At 40.4% G+C, this 23,648-nt stretch overlaps 1 protein-coding gene across 1 annotated transcript in view; it reads left to right on the top strand.

The window, feature by feature from the left end:
- The window catches only part of NUP205 (nucleoporin 205), a 1,199,422-nt gene that overhangs the window by 960,037 nt on the left and 215,737 nt on the right, over positions 1 to 23,648 (top strand). The window contains 3 exon segments of the mRNA XM_044087173.1: positions 696 to 822; positions 16,930 to 17,006; positions 17,097 to 17,222. Of these exon segments, the coding sequence (XP_043943108.1) occupies positions 696 to 822; positions 16,930 to 17,006; positions 17,097 to 17,222 (330 nt within the window).

Below are 23,648 nucleotides of genomic sequence, written 5' to 3'. Positions count from 1 at the left end.
GTCCTCAAGTCTCACAGAATGGCTGCAAGACTGGATTGATGATGATGATGCAAAAAAAAAAAAACTTCATCTCCAAATAAATTACATTGTTAGAAACAAAACAGAATTAGTACTTTGGCTTCAGTGGACCAAAAACAACAATAATCACAGTAAAACAATAACTCTGCAGTTAAAGAAAAAAAAAATAGGTAAATGACAATGGGTGACAGCAGCTTGCCGCCAAGGTATGAGTTTGGGACACCAAAACAAATGTGCTGTTTCAGTCCTAACCCAGTATTCAAATTGTTGATAGGAGTTCTTCACAGGGAATTACTACAACATTTTGTATTAGTGCAGCAACAATGGCAGAAAGTTTTTTGTCTTTTTCTTTTTCTCGGCTCTTGTGCTACTGTAAAGATGGTGTACATGAATTATGGGATGTAAAGCTGTACGCATTTGGGGTTGCAGCAGGGTGGATTAGCATCCCTTCGCAAATGCCATTGTTTTATTTCATTCATTTTGAACCTTCAGCTAGATTGTTTCATCCAGTTGAAATTTCAACTGCTTTGTTTTACAATGAGATATTAGAACCGTCTTGCTTTCGCTTAACAAATGTTTTGCCAATAAAATGTTGATGTTGAGTTATTGTATAACTAGCAGAGCTAGTATTTTTTATTTGTCGAAGATGTAAATGTCTTTTTTTTTTTTTTAAACAGGTCTTTCAGTTTCTCATTGCACATTCTGATACAATACATGCAAGCCTACGATGTCAGACTGTGAGTGAGGGATCTCTTCAGGAACTGGCCCTTTTGACTGGGATAATCAGCAAAGCAGCCTTGCCAGGTACAGTTATTAAGCTAGACTATGTTAAGTGTCTCTGAAGTAAACTGGGAAAATGTTGATGTACTGCTCCACTCCAGTAGTATGAACAACAGAATCATTTTACTAGCTATTTGATTTGCATCTCATGGCTACTGAGCCAAGGACTTTACCAGAAGCTAAAACTCTGCTTATTCTCATCTTTGGTGTTTTAGCAGTACCCACAGATGTTCATCGTGAAAATCAGCTCTGTCATGGAGAATGGGAATTGCACTGCAGATGTAGACATCTAAGCCAACTTCACTTCTACAGCTTTTGATGTCTGGACATTCAATGCGCAGAGATCATAGTAGAATGTAATGTGCAAAGTGTGACATCTGATAAGCCAACTTCACTTCTACAGCTTTTGATGTCTGGACATTCACTGCACAGAGGTCATAGTAGAGTGTCGTGTGCAAAGTGCAGAGCTGCCCCAACCATTTTCATTTTTTTCCACCTTGAGTAATCCAAAGTGTCTGTCAGTTCACCCTGGGGATCTCAGGGGCTGTGAAAGCCCCCCCCCCCCATAATATGCAGAGTTTTGCTAAGTTGCTGCTGTCACCACTGCTTGCTGATCTGGTATTTTGTTTGTGAATTTGGAGATCTTTAAGTGATATCACCATGAAACATATCCAAAAGGTATGGCTTTGGCTGGCAAGATACCACTGAAGGATTCTCACCTTTGGTGTTATTCTAGCTTGGTCAGAACCATCAAGTATTTGAGTGTAACCACTTTGTCTAGTTTTAACAAAATAATCTGTGCTTCAAAGATCTTGTACTCTGAAACTCCTTAGAAGAAAGAAAACTTGGCCTTATAGAAAGGGGCATCATCTTAGCCTTCCAAAGGAGAGTTGTCTTTTGGAGATGTGAGCAAGGCCTCTAACCTGCAGTGTAAAAAAAAAATGGCAGTGATTTCTTTTCAGCCAGTAAGTTAGGCATTTGGGAGTCTCACACCTGCTGTTGAAGAGGAACAACCCTGCCAACCATACTCCAACTCTGTTCTCCTTATCTCATAGCCCTGACTGTTGTTGCCCTTTGAGTCTTACAACAGGATACAGGCAACTATCCTTTCAGGCGTCTGTATAGAACAGTCTGAATATCACTGCCAGGTACTGGTTTTTAGGTATCTCTTAAGAGTCAGCATATGGCAAATGCTTCCAGAGGCCATTTATTTTATCCTTGTTGGCTCTTGTTAAGAAATTGTCTTTTACGCAAAGCACAACATTAGCCACATTTGTACTCTTGTTTGACATTTATCTCTAGGCATCTCTGTCTTCCTTGCTTGTCTCACTCCCTTCTATCTGTTACTGTCAGCATTTCACAGAGGAGTATTTAGAGGCATGGTAAAGGATCCATTTCCCCAGTACCTCTCCTAAGACAGATGTCCAGTTTTGGCACTCCTGTCTACTACCTACCAACTGAGCAGTTGTTTGACTGGGACATAAGGAAAAATCATCGCACATATTCTTTGTTGTGTTCTCCATGTGATTAAGAAACACATTTGGTTAACAGTCTTTGCTTTCAAGCTTCCCACCACCCACTTTGTCCAGTAGACATTTTTGGGGAACCTGAATTCACTGTCAGTATTTTTAAGTGACACTTCAACAGGAAAGGAAAGCTGTGATCCTTGTCTGGTGATTGAGTACAGGACCATCTGCATACCATGCATTTGTCATTGTCATTGGGCCAGCAAGAACTCTCTAGACAGGTACCTGGTTACCACCAAAACAGGTTCTCTTTTCAACTAGAAAACCACAGTGATAGTGATATTAAACACACTTGCAGCCAGTTTTTAAGTGAGGAGTAAAAGAACTTTAGACTCCCACAAAAGGCATCTCTGCTGACTGTTGAGGAGCTTGTACCTGCAGCTGGTTTTCCAACTTTTCCAAGTGAATGAAGATGATCTTGAGTGCCCCCTCCATGGAGCATGATTCACAGCCACTGGGCATGTGTTTGCAGAGTGGAAGATGCACTTAAGTGTTTAAACAGCAATGTGATGGCTGAGCACATGGTTGTACCACTGGTTGCGGTCAGATTTTATAATTTGGTGTCCGCAAATAGCATCAGATAGTGAGCCGTATCCTTGATACAGATGAAAAAAGTGTATACTTATTTACAGAAATCATTTGTCTAATTCATATGCAAGGGTATATAATAAAAGAGATGTTGGATATTGTAGCTGACCAGACTACCCAGAAGGCAAGTGAATATGCAATCAAAAGCAGTTACAACTCTGTAGATGTATGCAGTACTATGGCCACCTCTAGCACAATGAGCAAAAAGCAGGCTTGGCCTAGACTATATTCCTTGATTGAATATATATTTAGGTATATTTTAGTATGAAAAAAATTTGGAGGAGAAAGGCAAGATCCTTCAGATTGTTAAACCTTTCACTTCCAAATCCCTATGTGTAGCAGAAACTTCTCAACTAATTGATGGCCTTTTTATTGAAAGTAATCTCAAGTTGAAAATAACTTATGAAAAAAGTCAATGAGGAGGAGGCAGTGGCCAAGGCAAGCAGCAGTCCTCCTTCCAAGCCAAGCATATGCCTGTCTGTTCTGACTACTTCACCACTGTATTTTCCACTACCATCACCAATTGGAAGGGAGGCTGTCCCACTTCAGAATCAAGTGGTTCGTGATGACCACTAACCTGTGGTTGAAGAATCCAATTGCTTCCTGTTACAAGACTGGATTCATACACCTTCTCCCTTTTTCTCCCATGTCATCGGAGGAGATGGTTTTAAGAATGTCCGTCTTATTTTATTTTATTATTATTTTTTTTTTTAATTTTGTTTACTGGGTTTGTCCAGTTGGGTTTAGTCAAAAACCCTTTTTCAGTGGAGGCCTGGGGAGAAAAGCTCTAACATATTGCAAACATTTTTAAACAGGCATTCAATGATATACATGAACAGACATTAAATATATATTAATAATTACATATGCATTTGCTAATTAGATTACATTCGTATGAAAATGGCAGCAACTATTACAGTATAAGGTATAGTTGTGTATTAATGGATGATGCTGAACATTGTGCATTTGCAGGTGTATTAGTGGATTTGTCAGATGGATAATGGATCATGTGATTAGTATTTAGAAATCCAATGAAGTGGACGTGAGGGAAGGAACTAGGTAAGGCAGGGAATGTTAATGTGGCAATTAAGAGGTAGGTTGTAAAGCAAGTTCAAAGACTTATATACAAGGTTATCATAAAGTTGATATTAGAAGCATAGAGGTGGGGAGTGAGTAGTGTCACAAAATTAAGTATATAGCTGGGAGATACTAGAAAAAGTCTTCAGGTATTGGTGGACTGGTTGTGGGGCACAGGATTCTGATGTGGCAAGCTGAAGGTAACAGTGGCATTTATCCTGGACATGTACGGGAGCAGATCCATTGATTTGCTAGTAGAAGTTTGTTTTAAATAAGTTTGCATTTTGAATGGATTTTAGTGGTAGTGGAATGTGGTTCCATAGTTTGGTTACACTGTTTAAGTGTAGAAAGTCAACTGGGTCTGTATCATTTTGTCGAAGCGACTACCCATTGAACAACTATTTGTTGAGCTTAATCCGTCAAACTCCAATTCCGTTGAACGTTCATTTAAGCGAATTTCTTCCTAGGGGGAAAAACTTGTTGGCTATCATTGGGAATTTGTCCCTTTTCCCACTGTAGCGCAATCTCATATTTGGTATATTTAGGTAGGGGGGTTATGGGTGGTATAGCCCCCCACATGGGTGGATTTTAAATGCGTTTTGTGGGACTGTCGCTGGGTTGGCAGACTTTTTTTTTCCCCCTGCAAAGAAATTCACTTAAATGAGCATTCAACGGAATTAGCATTCAATGGATTAAGTTTAATGAATAGGTGTTTGGGTAGTCACTTCGAATTGATATAGACCCATGTCACCTGCACTGTTAGAGGATTTGGTTATAGTGAGCAGTGATTTTTTTTTTTTTCCTACAGAGTAGAATTCTGTCGGGGAGGAGTAGTTTTGTATTAAGTTGCTAAGGTTGGACACTTTAGCTTATCGAGCAGTCTGTGTATTGTATTTAGCTGAGAAAGAACTAGGTGATGTGGTAGTTCTAACCAGTTTACATTCTGTGAGGGCTTAAGTAGTGGTGTGCTCTGTTACAGTTTTCTGCAAAGTTGGCTGTTTTATTATAGCATTGCTCAAGCATGGTCAGTTGTGAGGTGTGAAATTTAGTGAAAATTGGGGCAGCATACAGGAGAGATGGCAGTAAGAAAATAGAGGTTATACACCTTCTGGCTATGCTGGTGTGATAGGTTTTTGCTCTGTATAATGTACCTAGTTCGTGATGAGATTTTTTTAACTACTTGTGACATATGGTGGTTGAATTTCAATTGGTCATCTATGATGATCCCCAGTAACTTTGTGTGGGTTACTTTTTTATTGTGGTAGTATTGGCAGAGGCAATAGTAAAAAGTGTTTTTGTAGAGATGTGTTGTGGGGTGAAAAGCAATAATTGAGTGGGGATGCAGAAGGAATTATTGTGAATTTAGCCATGTTTCAGTTGATAAAAAGGATTGTTGTATAAGGTCTTGAAGTTGAGAGAGATTTGACAGAGCAGCTTAGGGTCAAGTCATCAGTGTATGGAGCTAGGGTTACCTTTTGTAGCAGTGTAGAGATCATTGATGAATATGCTGAAAAGTATAGGGCCTAGTATGGATCCTTGTGGAACACTAATACTTACTGGTAAGAAGGTGAAGAAATCATTTTTCCATTTCATCGCTTGTGCTGTGTTTGAGAGGTAGCTGTGGAACCATTGCAGTGAAGAGTTGGTGAGCCCGGACGATGAATATTTGTATGAGTTTCTGGTGGAAGACAGTATCAAAAGCTTTTGATGTGGAGATTAGGCTTCCAGCATTTCTGCGGGTGTTGGCAGTATTAACCAAATTCAGCAAAGCAGTAGTTCTGTAATGAGGACAGAAGTCATGTTGGGTTGAAGACCAAAGCCTGTTATCAATTAGATATTTGATAAGTTGCTTATGAATACATTTTTCTAATGTTTTTAATAGAGGAGATAAAATGGCAGTTGGCCTATAATTTGATCTGTATTGATTCCACCCTAGTGCATTGGAATAATGAATTATTTGTTCCATAGCAAGGGGACTTTGTTTTCATATATGGATTGATTTATCAGAATTTTAAATGTATATGCAGTAGCCTCAGGTGCTATTTTTAAGATATTTACCAGGTAGATTGACAGGAGCAGTTGTAGTAGGCTTTGATTTTTGGAGGTATTTTTGATGGTATCTATGGGAACCAGATGGGAGAAATATTGGTGGAAGTTATCTGATTTAATAGGGACCTCGAGTTCAGTCACCTGGTTGATTAGTGACTATACTGTCTCTATTAAGCTGGTATCGAATTGGTTGGCTGAGGTATCATTTTGTTTCTTTGTGTTTGGTATTGGTTGTGTAGCTTGTCCTGGATTTAGGTTTGACTGAGGCCCAGAACAGTTTTGGATTAGTAGTGTGCATGTGTTGACTAGTTGAGTGGTAGGTTTTCTTATGTTTGGTGATGTTGTTTTGTTAAGTTTCTTAGTTGTCTATATGCTATTTAAGTAGGGACTAGTTTTATTTTTTGTCCAGACCTTCCACGCTTTTTGTTTCATGAGTTGCTTAGTTGCTAAGGATTGTCATGAGGCAGGATTGGCTTTGAGTGTTTTTCTTCTAAGAGTGGCTTCTGTGTTTAGAACACCTAGGAGGATTTTAAGCTGAGAGCACATCATCTATGGGAAGAGTCTTTAGTGATTTCCAGTTAAGGAGATGCAGTGCATCAACAAGTGTCTTCATGAAAAGCAGTATGTATATATGTGTGTGTGTGTGTTTGTGTATATATATGTGTGTGTGTGTGTGTGTGTGTGTGTGTGTGTGTGTGTGTATATATATATATATATATATATATATATATATATATATATATATATATATATATATATATATGTGTGTGTGTGAGTGTTTGTGTGTGTGTGTGTATATATATATATGTGTATGTGTATATATATATATATATATATATATATATATATATATATATATATATATATATATATATATATATATATACATGCATACACACACACACACACACACCAGGCCATAATGATATGTTTTTGGAGCTGTTGCTTTGGTGCCTTAACTTCTAATATTGTTTGCCATGGGCCTCCCTTGGGATTCTGAAAAACGTTTTCATTGAAAACCTGGACATTTTAAATCCCTGACAATATCTTGTATGTTAATACAGGGCATCATTCATATTTGTATGTATATAGGTTCATAGGTAGGTACTAGGCTATCTGCCTGAGGGCATTTATAAGCCTAGCCAGAGTATGTCGGCTTTTGCCACCCCATTGATTAATTAACTAATATTAATTAATTAATATCGTATACATGTTCATAGATCCCCCTACTTGAGAGGCCCTTTCAGTCTTGCCAATGTAGTAACCCCGACAGGGATCCCAATGAGCAATGTAAACCACTCCTTTGATTGCGCAATTGCGACCATTCAACAACCTCACTTTCATATTAGATGGACCAGTGCTTCTTTTACATATTGGCATTGATTACGGTGCCCACACTTTCTCACCCCTTTTGTAGGTTGAATAGTGGGTAAATACTGATTTTTAAAAAATATTTTTCAAATTTTTGTCTTTTTTATATATAATTTTTGGATCATCTCCCATTAGTTGCATTAAAGCTCTATCTGACTGAAATATTGCCTGTGATGACCTCTCTACCCCAGGCCAGTAATCAAGGCGCCTCAATCCTCACCACGTACACCGGAGAGATGGTCACCAAGAACAAGAATGGATTTACACAGTGAGGGGCCTTTAGATTTGATTCATGATGAGTGGGAGGGTGAGTGTGAATCCCACGAGGAGTCTGTTGTGGCATATGTCCTAAACCTCAGGACAAGGCTTAGGGAGCTTGTGGGCTTGGCCCAGGAGAACCTGCCAGGCGCCTAACAGCAGAAAAAGGTCGGGTATGACAGGAATGCTCAAGCCAGAGAATATGGTTTAGGACAACAGGTTATGGTGCTCATTCCTGTCAGACACAATAAGTTGCAGGCAGCTTAGGTGGGACCATTTGAAGTGGTAAGGAAGGTCAGTGATGATGATTACACAGTAAACCGGCTGGGCAGGAGGCAGAGGCACAAATTGTACTATGTTACTATGATGAAGCCTCAGCATGTCAGGGAGGTCCAGGGCCGACTGCAAAGAGCAGGGTTGGCCATTAAGCCCAGTAAGTGTCAGGTGGGTTTGACAGAGGTCTCTTACCTGGGACATACAGTGGGGAGTGGTAAGATTAGGCCAGAACCTGCCTAAGTGGAAGCTATTCAGATGTGGCCTGCCCAATTACCAAAAAATAGGTGAGGGCATTCTGGGGGACATCGGGAAGATATGGAAAGTTAATTTCCAATTATAGTAAAATAGCTGCCCCCCCCCCCCCCACACACACACACACACAGACTTAACAAGGAAAACAGATCAGATCATGTAGTGTGGGCCCCAGCCTGTGAGCAGGCATTACAAAATCTTCAAGGGACTTTGGGAGGACCCCCTATGTTAGACGGCCCAGATTACAGCAAAGCATTTGTTGTGCAAGTGGACGCTTCAAACCATGGGGTGGGGGCTGTACTCAGCCAAGTTTCTTCAGAGGGAGAAGAGCGCCCAGTTGTATATCTCATTCATAGACTCCAACCCATGGAGGAATGTTGTGCAGCTGTAGAAAAAGAATGGCTAGCTATAGCATGGGAACTGCAAAAACACCAGCTTTATCTATATGGAAGGAAATTTACTGTGGTTACAGACCACAATCCTTTAACATAGCTACATAGATTCAGTCAGCAAAATGCCAAGTTATTAAGATGGAGCCTAGGGATGCAGGCATATGACATGACAGTACAGCACCACTGTGGGGTCAGCAATACCAGTGCAGACTGATTGTGAAGACAAGGTATAGGTTAATGTGTTCCCAGACAGGCCCATTTCTCTCGAGCAGTGTTTTTCCAGGGTGACTTGAAAAACTGGTGTAGGTTGGCAAATGATCATTAAGGCTAATCTGACAGAATTCCTTGGGATGATGTGTTATCTGAGAGAATGTTAGGATCCAGTTGATGGTTGATTCTGTGGCTTTATTACGTTTAGTTAGTGTGGTTATAAGTTAGATACACTTGTATAGTTATATATTGTATTTTGGAGTTTCTGATTGTGTGGTTTGCCAATCTGTATCAAAATCACCCAATATTATTGTTTCATGAGTGATTTTTATGGAGGCCCAGCAGAGAATTTCAACCAGTATTTTAGCTTTGTTACTTGGGGGTATGTATATACCTATGAGAGTTTCTTCTGAGTATTTACTTTTAACATGGTTACCAGGATTTCTGAGTTAGAGAAAGTTTGCAGGCTATGGAAGAAAGGAGAGAGATCTGGTGTATTTTTGTAGGAAATGGCAGCATCACTAGCTTCTCTGTTGACTCTGTTTAAGCTGATAATGTTATAGCCTGGTAGGAATTTTTTATTTATTTATTTCCTGGTGGATCCAGGTTTCAGTGGTAACTAAGATGCCTGGAGAGTAGTGCTGTCTATGCATATGTACTTCAGGGACTTTGTTATAAGTACTTTGTAAGTTTGTATGGTATATATGAAGACCAGAGCGGGACTGTGGGTGAGGTGTTAGTGATAAAGGAGTTGATGGAGATATGATGCCTGGTGCCTGTATATGCTGAGTTGGGCCTGGGTTTGGGTTGATGTCACAGCTCAAGTATTATGGTTATGGAGGTATGATGGTGTGTGTGGAAGAATTATTTTGTTTCGTACCCATTTGTGAGTAAACAGCTGTTGCTTTGGGTAATTGTACTTGAATAGTAGGTTATATGAGTGATGATACAGTTTAGGTGTGATTGGGAGATCAGGTACAGAAGTATTCTGCTTGTCCGACACACAAGAGTTTATTGGAATTATGAGGGTGATGGATGTTAAGAGAGCAAGCAAGTATGTGAAGAGGTAATAGTATGAGGAACTGTATGTGAACCAAGTTTCTAGAATGTATTAAATGAAAAGTTCTTTCCTTTTGCAGTAGAAGCATTTCTGCCGATGGAACACGGAAAATGATTCTATTTAGGACTGTTCTTAGTACCTAGAAAGGATGGATCTTGGAGACATGTTCTAGATCTTTCCAAACTAAATACATTGTAATGGTGATAAAATCCATGTTAACCCTTCTCTATCTCCTTCATTTACTTTTTCCATATGCTGGTTGTTGTGGACACAGTTCCTATTTCCAAATGCCCTTGTACAGGGGGCACTGGAGATTTCTCATATTTGTGGTTGCACAGCATTTTGCCCTTTAGGCTAGCCACTGGTCCTAGCATATTCCCATAGTGCTTGGCTCGACACCAGGTCAAGGACATTCAGTTTTACTCTTAAACTAGATTATTTCCTGTTCCATGTCATTTTATAGGGAGAGCTGTCCAAAGTCCTGAGCTACATTGTAATGTGCTTAACCAACCTGAGAATCTGAACTGCTAGAAATCCACTTCTTATCCGTCACACATGAAAAACCTTTCTGTAAGCAGTCCTGGAAACCAGATGTCTGTGATAATATTTTTCCCCCTCAGCACAGAGAAACATCCATATCAGAAAAGGACACCCGTTAGGTACTAGGATATATGTCAGCCTCCATCTTGATGGTTCCAAACTATACAAGAAGAAAGCTCAGCACCTTCAACTGCTGGAAAAAGTACCACCACTGATATCTGCCACTCTCTCAAGGAAGTTAGATGATAGGTGACCCAAGTGATGGCTATCACTGTAATGCCATTGGTGTATCTTAAAGGGGACCCAAACCCTCTCAAGAAGCACTTTAGGCTTAACCTGGGAGCTCTTGCTGTTTTCCTGAAGGGTCTAGGGAAGGTAGAACAGGGACAAGGCCAGGTACATCAGTTTCAGAGATGTTTTTATACTCTCTAGATCATTTTGGAAGTGAGGAATTGTCTAGGAGATAATGGGCAAGTACCATGGTTATGTGGTCCATTAGCAAGCAAGAAGGCACTCACCATAACCAATTGCAGGCTGGCTGAGTTAGCATGGGGTCTGGTGATCAAACAGAATCCTCATCACTAGCAAATAATTTCAGCTCAGAATGCCTTAGCTCTCCTGATCAGATCCACTCAGCCATCAAAAATAATTGAGCCCAGAAGAATTTGGCAAATTGAAAATGTTGCAGATGTACCCCAAAAATAGATCTTTTTACTTCACCTTAGAACCACCAGAGATACCCATGCAGGGGAACCCTGATGTTAGATGCACTTTCAAGTGCAGAAAACACGCATTTCCCCACATCTTACTCCTTACCATCCCTCCCATTCCCTTACTAAGCACCTTCCTTCATCTTGACTCACTAAGGAACTGGAGAGGCAGATTGAGCCCTTGTGGTGCGCCATTCTTCGTGAAGATAACTCTTCCAGATTCGCTTGTGTTGTGGCACTTCTGCTCAAGTCTCCATGTTCAATCAGGGCATAAATATTTGAAGATGGTATCTGCCAATGTGCCCTGTACCACCAGTATCCCGATGTCCAAGTGGGAGGGAGACGGACAAAGCCAGAAGGGAAAAGGTAGACCTGTGGAAGTTGGGCTAGCCATCGAGTTTCATATAGACAGGAATCCCTGATGGTACGACTGAAGCAATGAGTATACTCAAACATCTACAGTTATGGTAACTTGATAAAATGATTCTGTTTTTGCAGACATTGTAGATTCAACCTTTTGGGTGGAAGATACCCTTTAGGAGTCAGAGCCTACATATGCTGCACCCCTGGATGCGTCTGTCTGGTACCTTGGCCCCATTATCCTTCTCCCATAAAGACAAGCGGGGTGGAAAGTGCTTATTGAACAGAATGGAAGCATCCAGTTTAGATTCTTCTTTGCACTTGGAGAAAGCTTGCCCAGGTCTCTCCAGGAAGAGAGAATGCAAAAGACACTTGTACTTCCCAATGGCATCCTCACCCTGTATAGTGATTTGGGGGGGGGGGGACTTCCCCAGCATATCCTACTAACAACCCCAAATTTGGGGAAATTTGAAAGGTAATGATGCATAGAGGCCCATGGCCTACTGACCTGTGCTCCCCTCCCCTGAAGAACAAAAAAAGCAGGTGGCTTTCCCCTTTATCACACCTACCTCTTGAATGGTTTGCCTGCTTGTGACTGTATGACATCATTGGTTGTACAGTGGACTTATATTTGGCAACCCAAGAGCCATGATTGTTGGAGTAAGACTCCCAATGCCCATTCCACTGTTGTGGCTGTTGAATTTAAGTAAGAGCAGGATGAGAGACTAGAGGTCCACTCCCTTGATGAGGAATCCTTGAACAGTACATTAGTCTGGTAAGTAAGTATACTTCAGATACCTTCTGTGTTTAAGTTCCTAATTACCTAATGCATTTGATCAGTTTTCAGTGTTACTAGGAAGAGACGAACCCTGAATAAGCTGAAAAAGTTGCTTTATGGGAATTTAAGGCACAAGTTAGAGTCCTGTCTGCAACTCTAGTAGTATCAGTAGTCTATGCATGCAACTGTGAGCCACCCAAAAGGTCTCATTAGACCAGAGAGGGTCTTGAGTCTGTGCTGGGCCATTTGTAGTTTTCCAGAAGACAAAGAACCTTTGGTCCATTTTGGACCTAGGCATCTTAAATCAGTGTATTTAAAAAAAAAAAAAAAAAAAAAGATATTCCATACGGACAATGGTATAGTCAGTTCTGTGTTGCTTAGAGAAGGAAAGACTGGCTATGCCATTTACACATTTTGGACATCTACCTGCAATTAATAATAGGCGTGGTGCCCAACAAGTTCCTGGTCACCACAGGCCCCACTGTGGTTATCAAATGTATGGTGGCAACTCATCTCAGACTGAGGAGGATAAAATGTTTCCGTTATCTGGATGGCTGGCTCTTAGCAGCTTCAACAAGAGCATCACTGTTAGAAACAAAGCACTGTCTGCTGCAGTTCTAGTCCTTGTGAATGTCTGTGAACACTGCAGATTTGCAGATGAAGCCATTGATAACAGAGCTCTTCATTTGCTGCCACCCAGACACACACTTGCATTGTTAGCCTTCTAGTAGACATAATTTGAACACTATAATCAAGTGTTTGACATCATCTAAATGCCCCGATAGTGATGGCTGCTTCCTGCCTGTGGGTTCTAGGTCTCATGGTATTGACAATTTTGCTAGTCCCATTTGCCAGATAATACATGAGGTTTCTTCACTGGATACTTCAGGGTTAGTAGTCTCCGAAAGTAGAACCAGTGTCTGTTCAGTTCGGTTTGCTATTCTGTGCTATTACAGTGTCTTTACCCCCCCCCCCCCCCCAGTTGTGATGGTGTCCATGCACACTTCTGCCAAGGGGGCATCATTTGAGGCGGATAGTTTGAGGTTTTATTTCATGAAATATCAGTGTTTTGAATGTTATACTGACCCTGCTGACATTGCGGTCTCTATAGGACCTCCTCCTCCTCCTGATTTCATTTACTGTGATAATATGGTGGTAGGCGGGTGCTCCTATCCCTTGTGAGCAGGCCATAAGATTATGATTTATCACTATTTTATAGCGACATGTACTCTGTCAAGCTAGATATCCAACGGACAAGTTCTGCTCATGTTGACAAAGTCTTTACAAGTAGTCTGGTTGTCTATGTCCAATCCCATATTTAGCTGCTTGGAAAGCCTTTCTGCAGCCTCTTTGCATCTCTCTTCAATGTCAAATGCAGTAACCATTTCTTCCTCGTTTTCCCCACTAGCAGTGGTCTTGGTCTTCTGTGCTCTTCTCCCATGTTTCTCTTTCTGGAGCTATCTAAACAGTTCAAGGCAAGAGTCATTTCTTTAGCCTTGTACTGGCCCAGACAAAAATGGTTTCCTCGGTCTTGGTCTTACCTTTTTCCTCAAACCACTGAAGGGTCTATTCGCATTCATGTGTCAGGTCTGAGTTGCCATATTTTTGTCTAGTTTCACTGAAGGCTAGGGACCCTGTTGCATCTGAAGGATAAGTGAGATTGTCAGATGCTCATAAGCCCTCTGTTGCGAAGGATAACAGAAGTAAATTAATAAAATATTCACTATGGGCCACTAGCCAAGGTCTGCATTCCTTCTGTGTCCTAATTCCTGTAGGCCATTGTAATGAAGGTTCCAGCTATTCTAAGAGCAGTGAACACCTAGCAACTGTTAATAATTTGTATCAGGTGCCCCCAGTATCCTCATGGTCATTTGTAAAAGGTTGTTAGGCCTCCTTCTTATGTTCCCTTTACAGCTGTCTCTTAGAGAACACTTTGTCTTGTTACCTGAATTTCATGTTAGAGAAACTGTTTCCTGTCTTTCAGTCACCAGCCAAAGCTAATTTCATGTACTTCAACGACCCTGTGTAGTAGTGGGTATTTCTGCCAGCAGTTTTTCAGAACTTCAGTTCCTTTCTTTGGAGTCCCCCGTATTGTATTTTATAAAAATTCTGTGGGTTTGCACACCAGTCCTACTTAAATACCCAGGGTTGCCACGGCAATTAACCTTAACCACTCATAATCATCTTGTATTCTTCCCACAGCACTCCCAGCCGAGGGACATTATTTGTTGCACTCCCTGGATGTGTACTGCCAGTTAAGATTGTATCTTAGCATAGCTGAGGATATTAGAATGGGTCATCCGCTTTTTGTCTCCTTTTTGGCAGTTAGAGGTGGTGAGAAAGCACCCAAGGTGGCTTTCAGACTAACTTACCTTCTGTGACACTAAATATTAATAAAACCTAACAAATGCACCAAAGAGCTCATCCAGATAGAGCTACTGCTGACACTTTTTTTTTCAGGAGTTCTTCTGTTGATATTTGAACAAATGTAGCATGGGCTTTTCCTGAATACTTTATAACTTACTGTAAGGTGAAAGTGACCTTGAAGTCTAGATTGACTTTCAGGTTTCCCATTCTTTGTGGTATTCTGTCATAAGGCCACTCAGGAGGAGAAGGCATGGAGTCGCTCCTGTCGTTGAATTTGAGTGGATGGAAACAAGTAAGATACAGAAGTGTTATGGACTTTGCTGTAACATCAGGTCTTCATGAGCTGTACCTGTTCATTTCAGCATACTCACCTGCCATCCCCTACATTAGATAAAGATTCCCTGCGGGGGGATCCAGGGGAATGACCCTGAGGGACCATGAGGTTACACAAAGGTCATTACCTGTGTTGATATAAAAGACATATTCTGTCTGTGAAGAAGAGGAGGTGTAGTGCATTATGGGAACTTGAAGAGTTTTTCAGCCTGAGAGAGTCTACAGGTGCTACATGACTGCTTGCTGCAGCTTAGCTGTCCTGTTGTTGAAGTGAAAGGTGATGGATCATGAAGTTCTAAAGTTATGGTAAGTACTTAACTCCCCTTTATTATTTGCCTTGGGTCACAGTAGCCCTGTGATCTGAATGAGACAAATTTTGTGTTAATCCACTTTAATTAACCCAGTTTCCCCTCCAGGTTTTTCTTAACTTTTCAGTTACTTTATTTGATTGTTATTATTTTAGTTATGTTGCTTTCCATCAGTTCCCTTTTCTTACATGTACACCTTCCTGTCTTATCTAGCTACAGTAACATGTTCCTTCTGCAAACGTTTTTTGGCTGTTATGTTCTGCCTTTCTCATTATTACTCCTTTATTTTCAGTTACTTTCTTGTCATTTTTATTTGTCTGTCTGCCATCTTTGTATGTTAACTTGATTTTATCTTTCAGGGTATTTTATGAAGAAAAAAAATTAGGCCAAAAATGGCCCACAAGGGCAACTATCAGAATACTTAACTGTGAGCCTAGAGATTTCCATTTAGAATGTCACTTTTAACCTTTATTTTCCATTTACAATGTCTTCATAGCCCATTTTTTGTTTTATTCATATTAGACTGTTACTGGCTGTCATTCAGAATGTAACTTTTTGTTTTTTTCCCCTGTACATTAAATTGTTTAAAATAGCCTGTGCTTAAATAGTAGCTTTCTAGGGGAAAAATAAATAAAAAATCTCAATGTTACTTGCCCTTTAACAGCCTTAGTGTGAATGAAAGCACCATAAAATCATCTCATCCACTCACTATTTCTACACCCCATATATCCTAGACAACACGGACAACACACACTAACTCTACCTATCCGTGTGTGAGCAATAACCTATACATGAGTGCATTTGTGTGTGTGTATATATATGTATGTGTGTGTGTGTGTGTATATATATGTATGTGTGTGTGCGTGTATATGTATGTGTGTGTGCGTATATATGTGTGTGTGTGTATATATATATATATATATATATATGTTTAGATATATATGTATATATATATATATATATATGTATATATATATAAAAATATATATATTGAGATATATATGTATATGTATATATATATATATATATATATATATGTATATATATATATATATATATTTATATGTATATATATATATATATATATATATATATATATATATATATATATATATATAAATATATATATATATATATATATATATATATATATATATATATATATATATATATATATATATATATATATATATATATATATATGAATATAGATATATATGCTCTTGCTCCTTCTTACATGTATATTTGCTTGAATGTATGTATGGAAACTTAAACACTTATATACTCTTATTCAGTTGTGAAATATCTTGCAATGCGCTACCATGGTTCTTATCTACTCTCATTGTATATTTTGTACACTTGTATTTTCAACCAAAAGGGGGTAATATCCTCTTATTGTATACTAATGGCTGTAAAGTCTACAGTCTGTATGTTACTACTCTGTAATGTTTCTTTTGTAAATTTTTCTTCTCTCTGTAAACTTATGGAGTTTTTCTCCCCAGGACTCCGCTGAAAATGGACACTTGTCCAGTCAGACTATTCTGGAAACAATTGTTAAATAATAAATAAAATGCATTAAACATGTGCCTTTTGTTGGACACAATTGAATATGATAGCATAAAGAGAAATTTCTGATAAATGAACTGATGTTGCATGGCCCATTGTTTATGTTGCAGGTGTTCTGACTGAACTTGAACGGGATGCTAATGAAGGCTTACTGATGGAGTTTCAAGGACATATTGGACGATTTCAGGTAGCTTCCCACCACCAGCATGCAATACATCAGATAGAAACACTTTAGCAATATGAATTTGATTAACTGTTCAGTTTGCTTCATATACAGCGTCTGTGTCTTGGACTTCTAAGCCGTTTTGGAGGTTCAGAGCGTATGCGACACTTTAAATTACAAGAAGATAACACACAAGAGGACGTTCATAGAAGAGCTATGATGGATATAGCCATGCATCAGGTAAAACTGGGAAAATAATGGGAGGATGAGATGACATTTTGTATCCTTGTGTCATAGGTTCCTTATTCATTTTAAATTATTTTTTTCTGTTACGGTCTAACATCAGCTACTGTAAATATTAAAACTTTACTTAGACTAGTTCTTTTAGGTGTAGTGTAGAAGACTACTGTTTTCAATGTTGGTTCCACTGTCTCTAAACTTCCTTTTTTTTTCCCCAACTTGTCTTTTTTTTTCTTTTTTGGTTCAACCATTTGGCTCTTGAGGTCCTCAGAATTTCAGTATTTAGGTCCTAGTTGTCATGGGGTTTTTTTGTAGTTTATTTTTGATAACTGAAGTACTGATTTCTGTGCACTTTTATAGTGCCCCCCCCCACACACACACACACACACACACACACACTCACACCTTTTACTTGTATGCACAGTTGATTTTAATTTATGACATGGTAAGATTCAGTCACAGGTAGATCTCATTTCTTAGCATGAGTGACAAAACTTCACCGTGTCCTGAGAAAACGTGAAAACAAATGCATGCAAGCTCACTGTACAACGCATGCATACACATCAAACAGAGTTGTGACTTCTACACAATCTCCATGCTGGCTTTCCATGATAGAGGCCACTGAAGGACCATGAACTGTTACTTTTGCTATATATCAATAAAGATAAAGGATAAAAAGGTCACACACAAAAGCCATGTGTAATACCTTAAATCAACTTTGAAGGAGGCTCATGAGATGTATGCAAATGACCCCTTTAAGGTCATTCAAGTGTTCATCTGTAAGACTTCTGAATGCACTGGCTTTTACTTTTTTTAAGTCATTGATGCATTCAGACTTTAAAAGCCAAACCCTACTATCTGTAGACATGACATGTTTCACTCTCTTTTTGCTGAGCATATCAATAAAACATAAGTAGTTATTTTTGCCATATTGCTAGATAATTTGATGAACTTTAAGAGATGCTTTGATTGTTCTAAATGAAGAAAGAATGGTGACTACTGAACGGTATTCAAGGATTCTTACTTCATAGCAAAAAAAATGTATTCTTCATGTTTATTATAGACTTTCTGCTGCAGGCATTCTGGTGGTCTTAGTCTGTCATTTACTTCTGGCATCCACTTGAGGTATCCAACATCGAGGACCTTCCTTGCTGGGTTGACAGCTGGGGTCCTCCTCTTGCCCCCTCCAGCTTGGTATTTCTCAGAATATCTCACTTGAGGGTGCATGCAAACTTTGCCATTGCATTCCATGATCGTACATATACCCTACCATAAAAATGTACCTAGTCCCCGTCTCTTCCCATCAGAGCTTGAATCCTGATCATAGCATATAATGAAAAGTTACCACATTTGATGCCTAAAAGCAGATGATCTAACTATGTGGCTGACTACTAATGAGCAGACCTCTGTATACATGCATGCGATTTGTGAGAGGAGCACAGAAGAGCACTGCTACAAGTTTCAGACGTTTAACCCAGCCACCTGCAGACATGAGTCAGACTCCTGCCCAACCTTATTAGCTGAGAGATATAGCAGTGAAAGGGTCCCGCACATAGCTACATATCTCCAGGTCTCTTCAGGGTGGCTGTCAAAAGGACAGAGTATTAAAGAATAGGCTTGGTTAAGCCCTCCTAAAGACAAGTTTATTTTAAAAGTATCCTTGCAGTAATCAGAATCAATCATCTGCTGATGTAACAGTTGTATGTAGGATTGTCTTTAAAGTACATTTTCGTGGGACTTTCAGTGTGTAGCTGTAGTCTATCAGTTTAACATTTGGGCTAATAGTTTCAGCATGCTGTCAATGCTATCCCAGCGTATGAATTTGTGCTTCCACTATGAAGACCTACCTGGAGAGATGATTTTATAATCAGAGTGCCAAATCCTGATATGAAACTAAACTATATAACAGTACTAATAAAATTTATTGGAAGTGGTATCTAATAAGAGGTTTTTGAAAATGGAGGCAAAGGTGCTTATAGCTGGCACTTAATCTGCATTTTAATTTGGTAAATTCAGTCTTGTAAACTGCAGTTTTTTTAGAATTTTAATGACGTTCATAAAGTAATGTCATCTGTGAGTCAGTGACATGAGAAATGTCATATATGAAATACTTTAAGGTATTTTATGTTTTGCAGGCAGTTTCGCATATTAGTAAGTATGTGGGGCAGTGGAATATGGATAGAATATTATCAACACCAGTAATACTAATCTCCTGTTTGCTTTTTTTTACCCTTTTTTGCCATTTGTTAGTCTTGTTTTTTTGTTTAATTGTTGACCCATTTCGTATGTAATCCAAACCACAAGTTAAAAAAAAAAATGAAAACCACTATCTCCATTGTCCTAGAATGATAGTTCTGAGTATGACCCTTTGCTCAGGTGCCTGTTGAAGCTGGTGTGGGGGGTGATGGACATGCCCAACCTGCGGGAGGGCAGAGTGTGGCTGTCTTGTGCCATTTTCCTTTGGAAAAGGGGTGATGATGCAAGAAGTAATTCTGGGGCTAGCATTTGAGCAGCAAACTGTGTTAGTGACACTGGGGAAGACATACTGGCCTTTGAAGTGAGCCAGGTCACAGGGCCCCCTGCTGATGGGAGGGATTAGAGCCTACAATATACACCATCACTGCAGGCAGTGGCACAGACTATCCCATGGCTACCAGGTCAGTAGTCTCTTTTCCCTTTCTTGGGAACCCATGCTATTGGGAATGAGTGAACTCAAGTCCATTTTGGGAGATTTGTTTAGTATGCACTGGGGCATAAAGCATGTAGAAAAATAAAAGTAATGCATGTTTGAGGTACAATTTGAATCTTGTGCTTGCACAGGGGCAAAGCCTCGCACACACAGACATGCATGCACCCACCTGTTAAAGTGCTGTAGCTGTATGCATAATAGCAACAGCTCTCCGAGGTTTCCCCTGCAACAATCTTGTTTAAAAAGAGTACATGTTCATCGTGTTTCACTGTTGCAGTCATTACTCTTGGGTTATCCTGCTGGCAGGCTACCCTCAGTCGGCCAGAATTCCAAAGTCTAGGTCCGGCTTCGGTTGTTGTCGCCTCTTCCCTGACGTCAGTGCTCCAGGGGTATAAAAGATGCAGCCGACGCCATTTTCTTCAGTCTTTCTTGCCGCGCGGTGCCTGAAGCAAAAGCAGTTTGCAAGTGCCGGTCGGCCGAATCCTGAGATTTTCGAATCCGAATTTCAGAACCGAAGTCTTCATTAAAGCTAAGTACCCTGTTGGGGAAACTTTTTTCTTGCTCCAGACCGATGTCAGAAAAAGTTAACAATTGTATTTCTTGTGGGAAGCAAATACCTCATCAGGATTTTCACTCTTACTGTATTCCTTGCCTAGGCCCTGATCACAACATTGCTAGTTGTCGGTTTTGTGCTAGATTTAACCAACGCACTGTCAAGTGTCTGTTCGATTTTGCATTTTATTACTTTGGCCGAAGATTTAATTATATAATGCCGTCGGACCAGCCGACAACCGGAGTTTACAAAAAATGCAAGGACAAAGAAAAGGATAGGCATCCGAGGTCCAAAACCGACGACGAAGCCTCTACTAGGCCAGTCGCCGGTTCGCCGGTTCTCAGTGAGGTGCTTTCGCAGCCCCTGGCGCCTGCTACCTCAGAGCCACAGGCCGCTTCCGACTCCCACATGGAGCCGACCGGGCCTCTGGATACTCAAGGTATTGGACACTCTGAAATCATTCCCTCAGATGGGTCCGGAGCCGCTGAGCAGGCATCGGCTTCTGAGGGTGTCCTCAGACCTACACAACTTTTATATTAAGCCATCTTCAGCTTCAAAGACTAAAGCAGCACTAAAGACAAAGAAACAAGTACAGCATTCTCCTACTTAGACTTCCATGCCTAAAAAACAGATGCTCAAAATAGACCTAATTACTTTGATCAGGGGCTCCCATCCCCCTCCTAAGAGGCCTAGGCAAGAGACAGAGTATGATTCTTCTGATCAGGTTTCTATTTCCTCTGATTCCTCTTCTGAACAGGATTACTCCATGCTTCCCTATGAGGATTCTGATGCTGAAGAATCCATTCCTTCAGCCTCTCCTCCTGAGGATTATTCTTTTGGGGAAACCCTGCATACCATGAGGGAGCATTTCCACTGGGAGAGCCAAAATTATTCTGAATCTAAGAAAAGGCTCAGAGACTTTCTGCTACTTCCTCAGCACAGACCACTTGCTATTCCACTTGTTCTAGACATTGTAGATGTATTTTCAGAGTCTGGCTTGTCCCCAGACTCTTTACCCCACTGCACCTGCTAAGCCAGACAGACAGATACTACAGGGTCCCGGATTCTCATGAATTCCTATATAAAAACCCTGCTGCTGACCCAGAAACTATATCTCAGGGTCCCAAGGGGGTTAAAGCTTCCACTGCAAAAAACCCTGTCCCCTCTGATAGGGATTCCAGGGATCTAGACAGATGGGGGAAAAAGTCTACACTTCTGCTACCTTGGCTGTAAGGGCTTTAAATTGTCAGTTTCATATGCTTAAATCTCAGCAATATTTACTGTCACTGCTTAAACAGAAATTGTTGACAAATACTGAATGTTCAGAGAACCAGGAATTGCAGGATTTATTGCATGCAGCTGAACAAGTGGGAAAGCATACTTTGCAATGTGGTTATGCTTCACTGGAGGCCTCTTGCAGGGCTGCTGTTACAGGTTCTGTTATTAGAAGGCATGCTTGGTTAAAGGAACAGACTCTGCATGATCATAATAAAGCAAAATTATTAGATGCACCATTACAGCATGATACTTTGTTTGGTACTAAAGCAGAAGAGGTGTTGAAAAAATGGAGGATAAAGCAAAATCCATGTAGACAGTCAAGGATTTCCTACAGGTACAGCCACCCAGGTTTAGCAGGAACTGGCCTTCCAAAAATTGGTCCTTTCCAGTGTCAGACAGACCACAAAGAGGCAGATACAGGCATCCCAGAGGCAGATCTCAGCCCCAAAGTTCATACAGGCCTAAATAATGGGGTGCTCCTACCTCCAAAGGCGGAGAAGACAAATCACAACCTTACAGGAAGCAGTTCCAATGACTTTCCTCTACCAGTACCAAGCACTTTTCTTTTGACAGCCCCCTTAGGGGGAAAACTAGCACTTTTTTCATCAAATTGGCAAATGGTTACCCAAGACAAATGGGTCCTGAACATAGTGTCCCAAGGCTACAGGTTCCATTTTCACACTCTACCAAGGTCAAAAGGTATGCCAGACCTGCCACACAATCAATGGGCAGAGGCACAAAAACAAATTATACCCCTCATGGACATGAGGGCCATTCAGCGAGTACCACAAGAGCAGGGGCAAGGATTTTACTCCAGACTTTTCCTAGTACCCAGAAAGGACAAAACCTGGAGACCAGTACTGGACCTGTCTATACTAAATACGTTTCTGGAAGTTCCAAAATTCAAGATGTTGACTCTACAGCAGCTACTGCCCATGCTGGACAAGAGGGCTTGGCTAGTAACTTTGGACCTAAAAGAGGCATACCTGCATGTCCCAATCAGACAATCTTGCAGAAGATACCTCAGATTCATAGCTGGCTCAATGCATTACCAGTTCTCTGCACTGCCCTTTGGCTTATCTACTGAGCCCAGGGTCTTCACAAAATTCCTGTCACCAATAATTGCGTTTTGTAGACAAAAAGGAATTCAAATATATCCCTACTTTGACGACTGCCTAATTCAAGCAGAGAACAAAGACATTCTTCTAAAGCATCTGGCATTTGTAAAAAGATTATTAATTGGCTTAGGGTACACAGTAAACGAAAAGAAATCAAAACTAGTGCCCTCTTAAGAGATAATATTCCTGGGTGCAAGCTTAAATACAACTACCCAGATGGCTTATCTCACGCCAGACAAAAGCAACTGACTTCTTTCTTCAAGAAATTGGCAACAGAAACCCACCTATCTGCAAGAAAAATCCTGCAGGCCTTGGGTTTCATGGCATCCTGCATTCTACTAATTCCATATGCCAGACTGCATATGAGGAAACTACAGTGGTATCTAAAAAGTGTTTGGACTCAGCATTGCCACAGCCTGGAGACAGTAATTGCACTCATTCCCTGCCTGCAACAGGAGTTTTGATGGTGGGTAGAAGCCTGTCACCACAATAAGGGTCTGCCATTCAGTTTACCCACAGCTGGGCAGACACTGACAACGGATGCATCAGATTATGCCCGGGGAGCCCATATGGCAGGAAAATGTATTCAGGGTACATGGCCCACATGCCAAAGGCATCTTCATATCAATCAAAAAGAGATGTTAGCTATTCAAAATGCACTGACAGCTTGCAAGGACTTACTTCATCCAGGACAGTTACTGATAAAGACAGACAACATGTGTCATGTGGTACCTAAACAAGCAGGGAGGTACACATTCCTACCCCCTCTGCAGACATGCAATGACCTT

This window comes from Protopterus annectens, chromosome 11.part0 (genome assembly GCF_019279795.1).
Source record: "Protopterus annectens isolate FY-2018-M chromosome 11.part0, PAN1.0, whole genome shotgun sequence".
NCBI lineage: Eukaryota > Metazoa > Chordata > Ceratodontiformes > Protopteridae > Protopterus > Protopterus annectens.
Note: the sequence above shows the minus strand (reverse complement) of the source record. Positions and strands in the feature narration are given on the sequence as shown.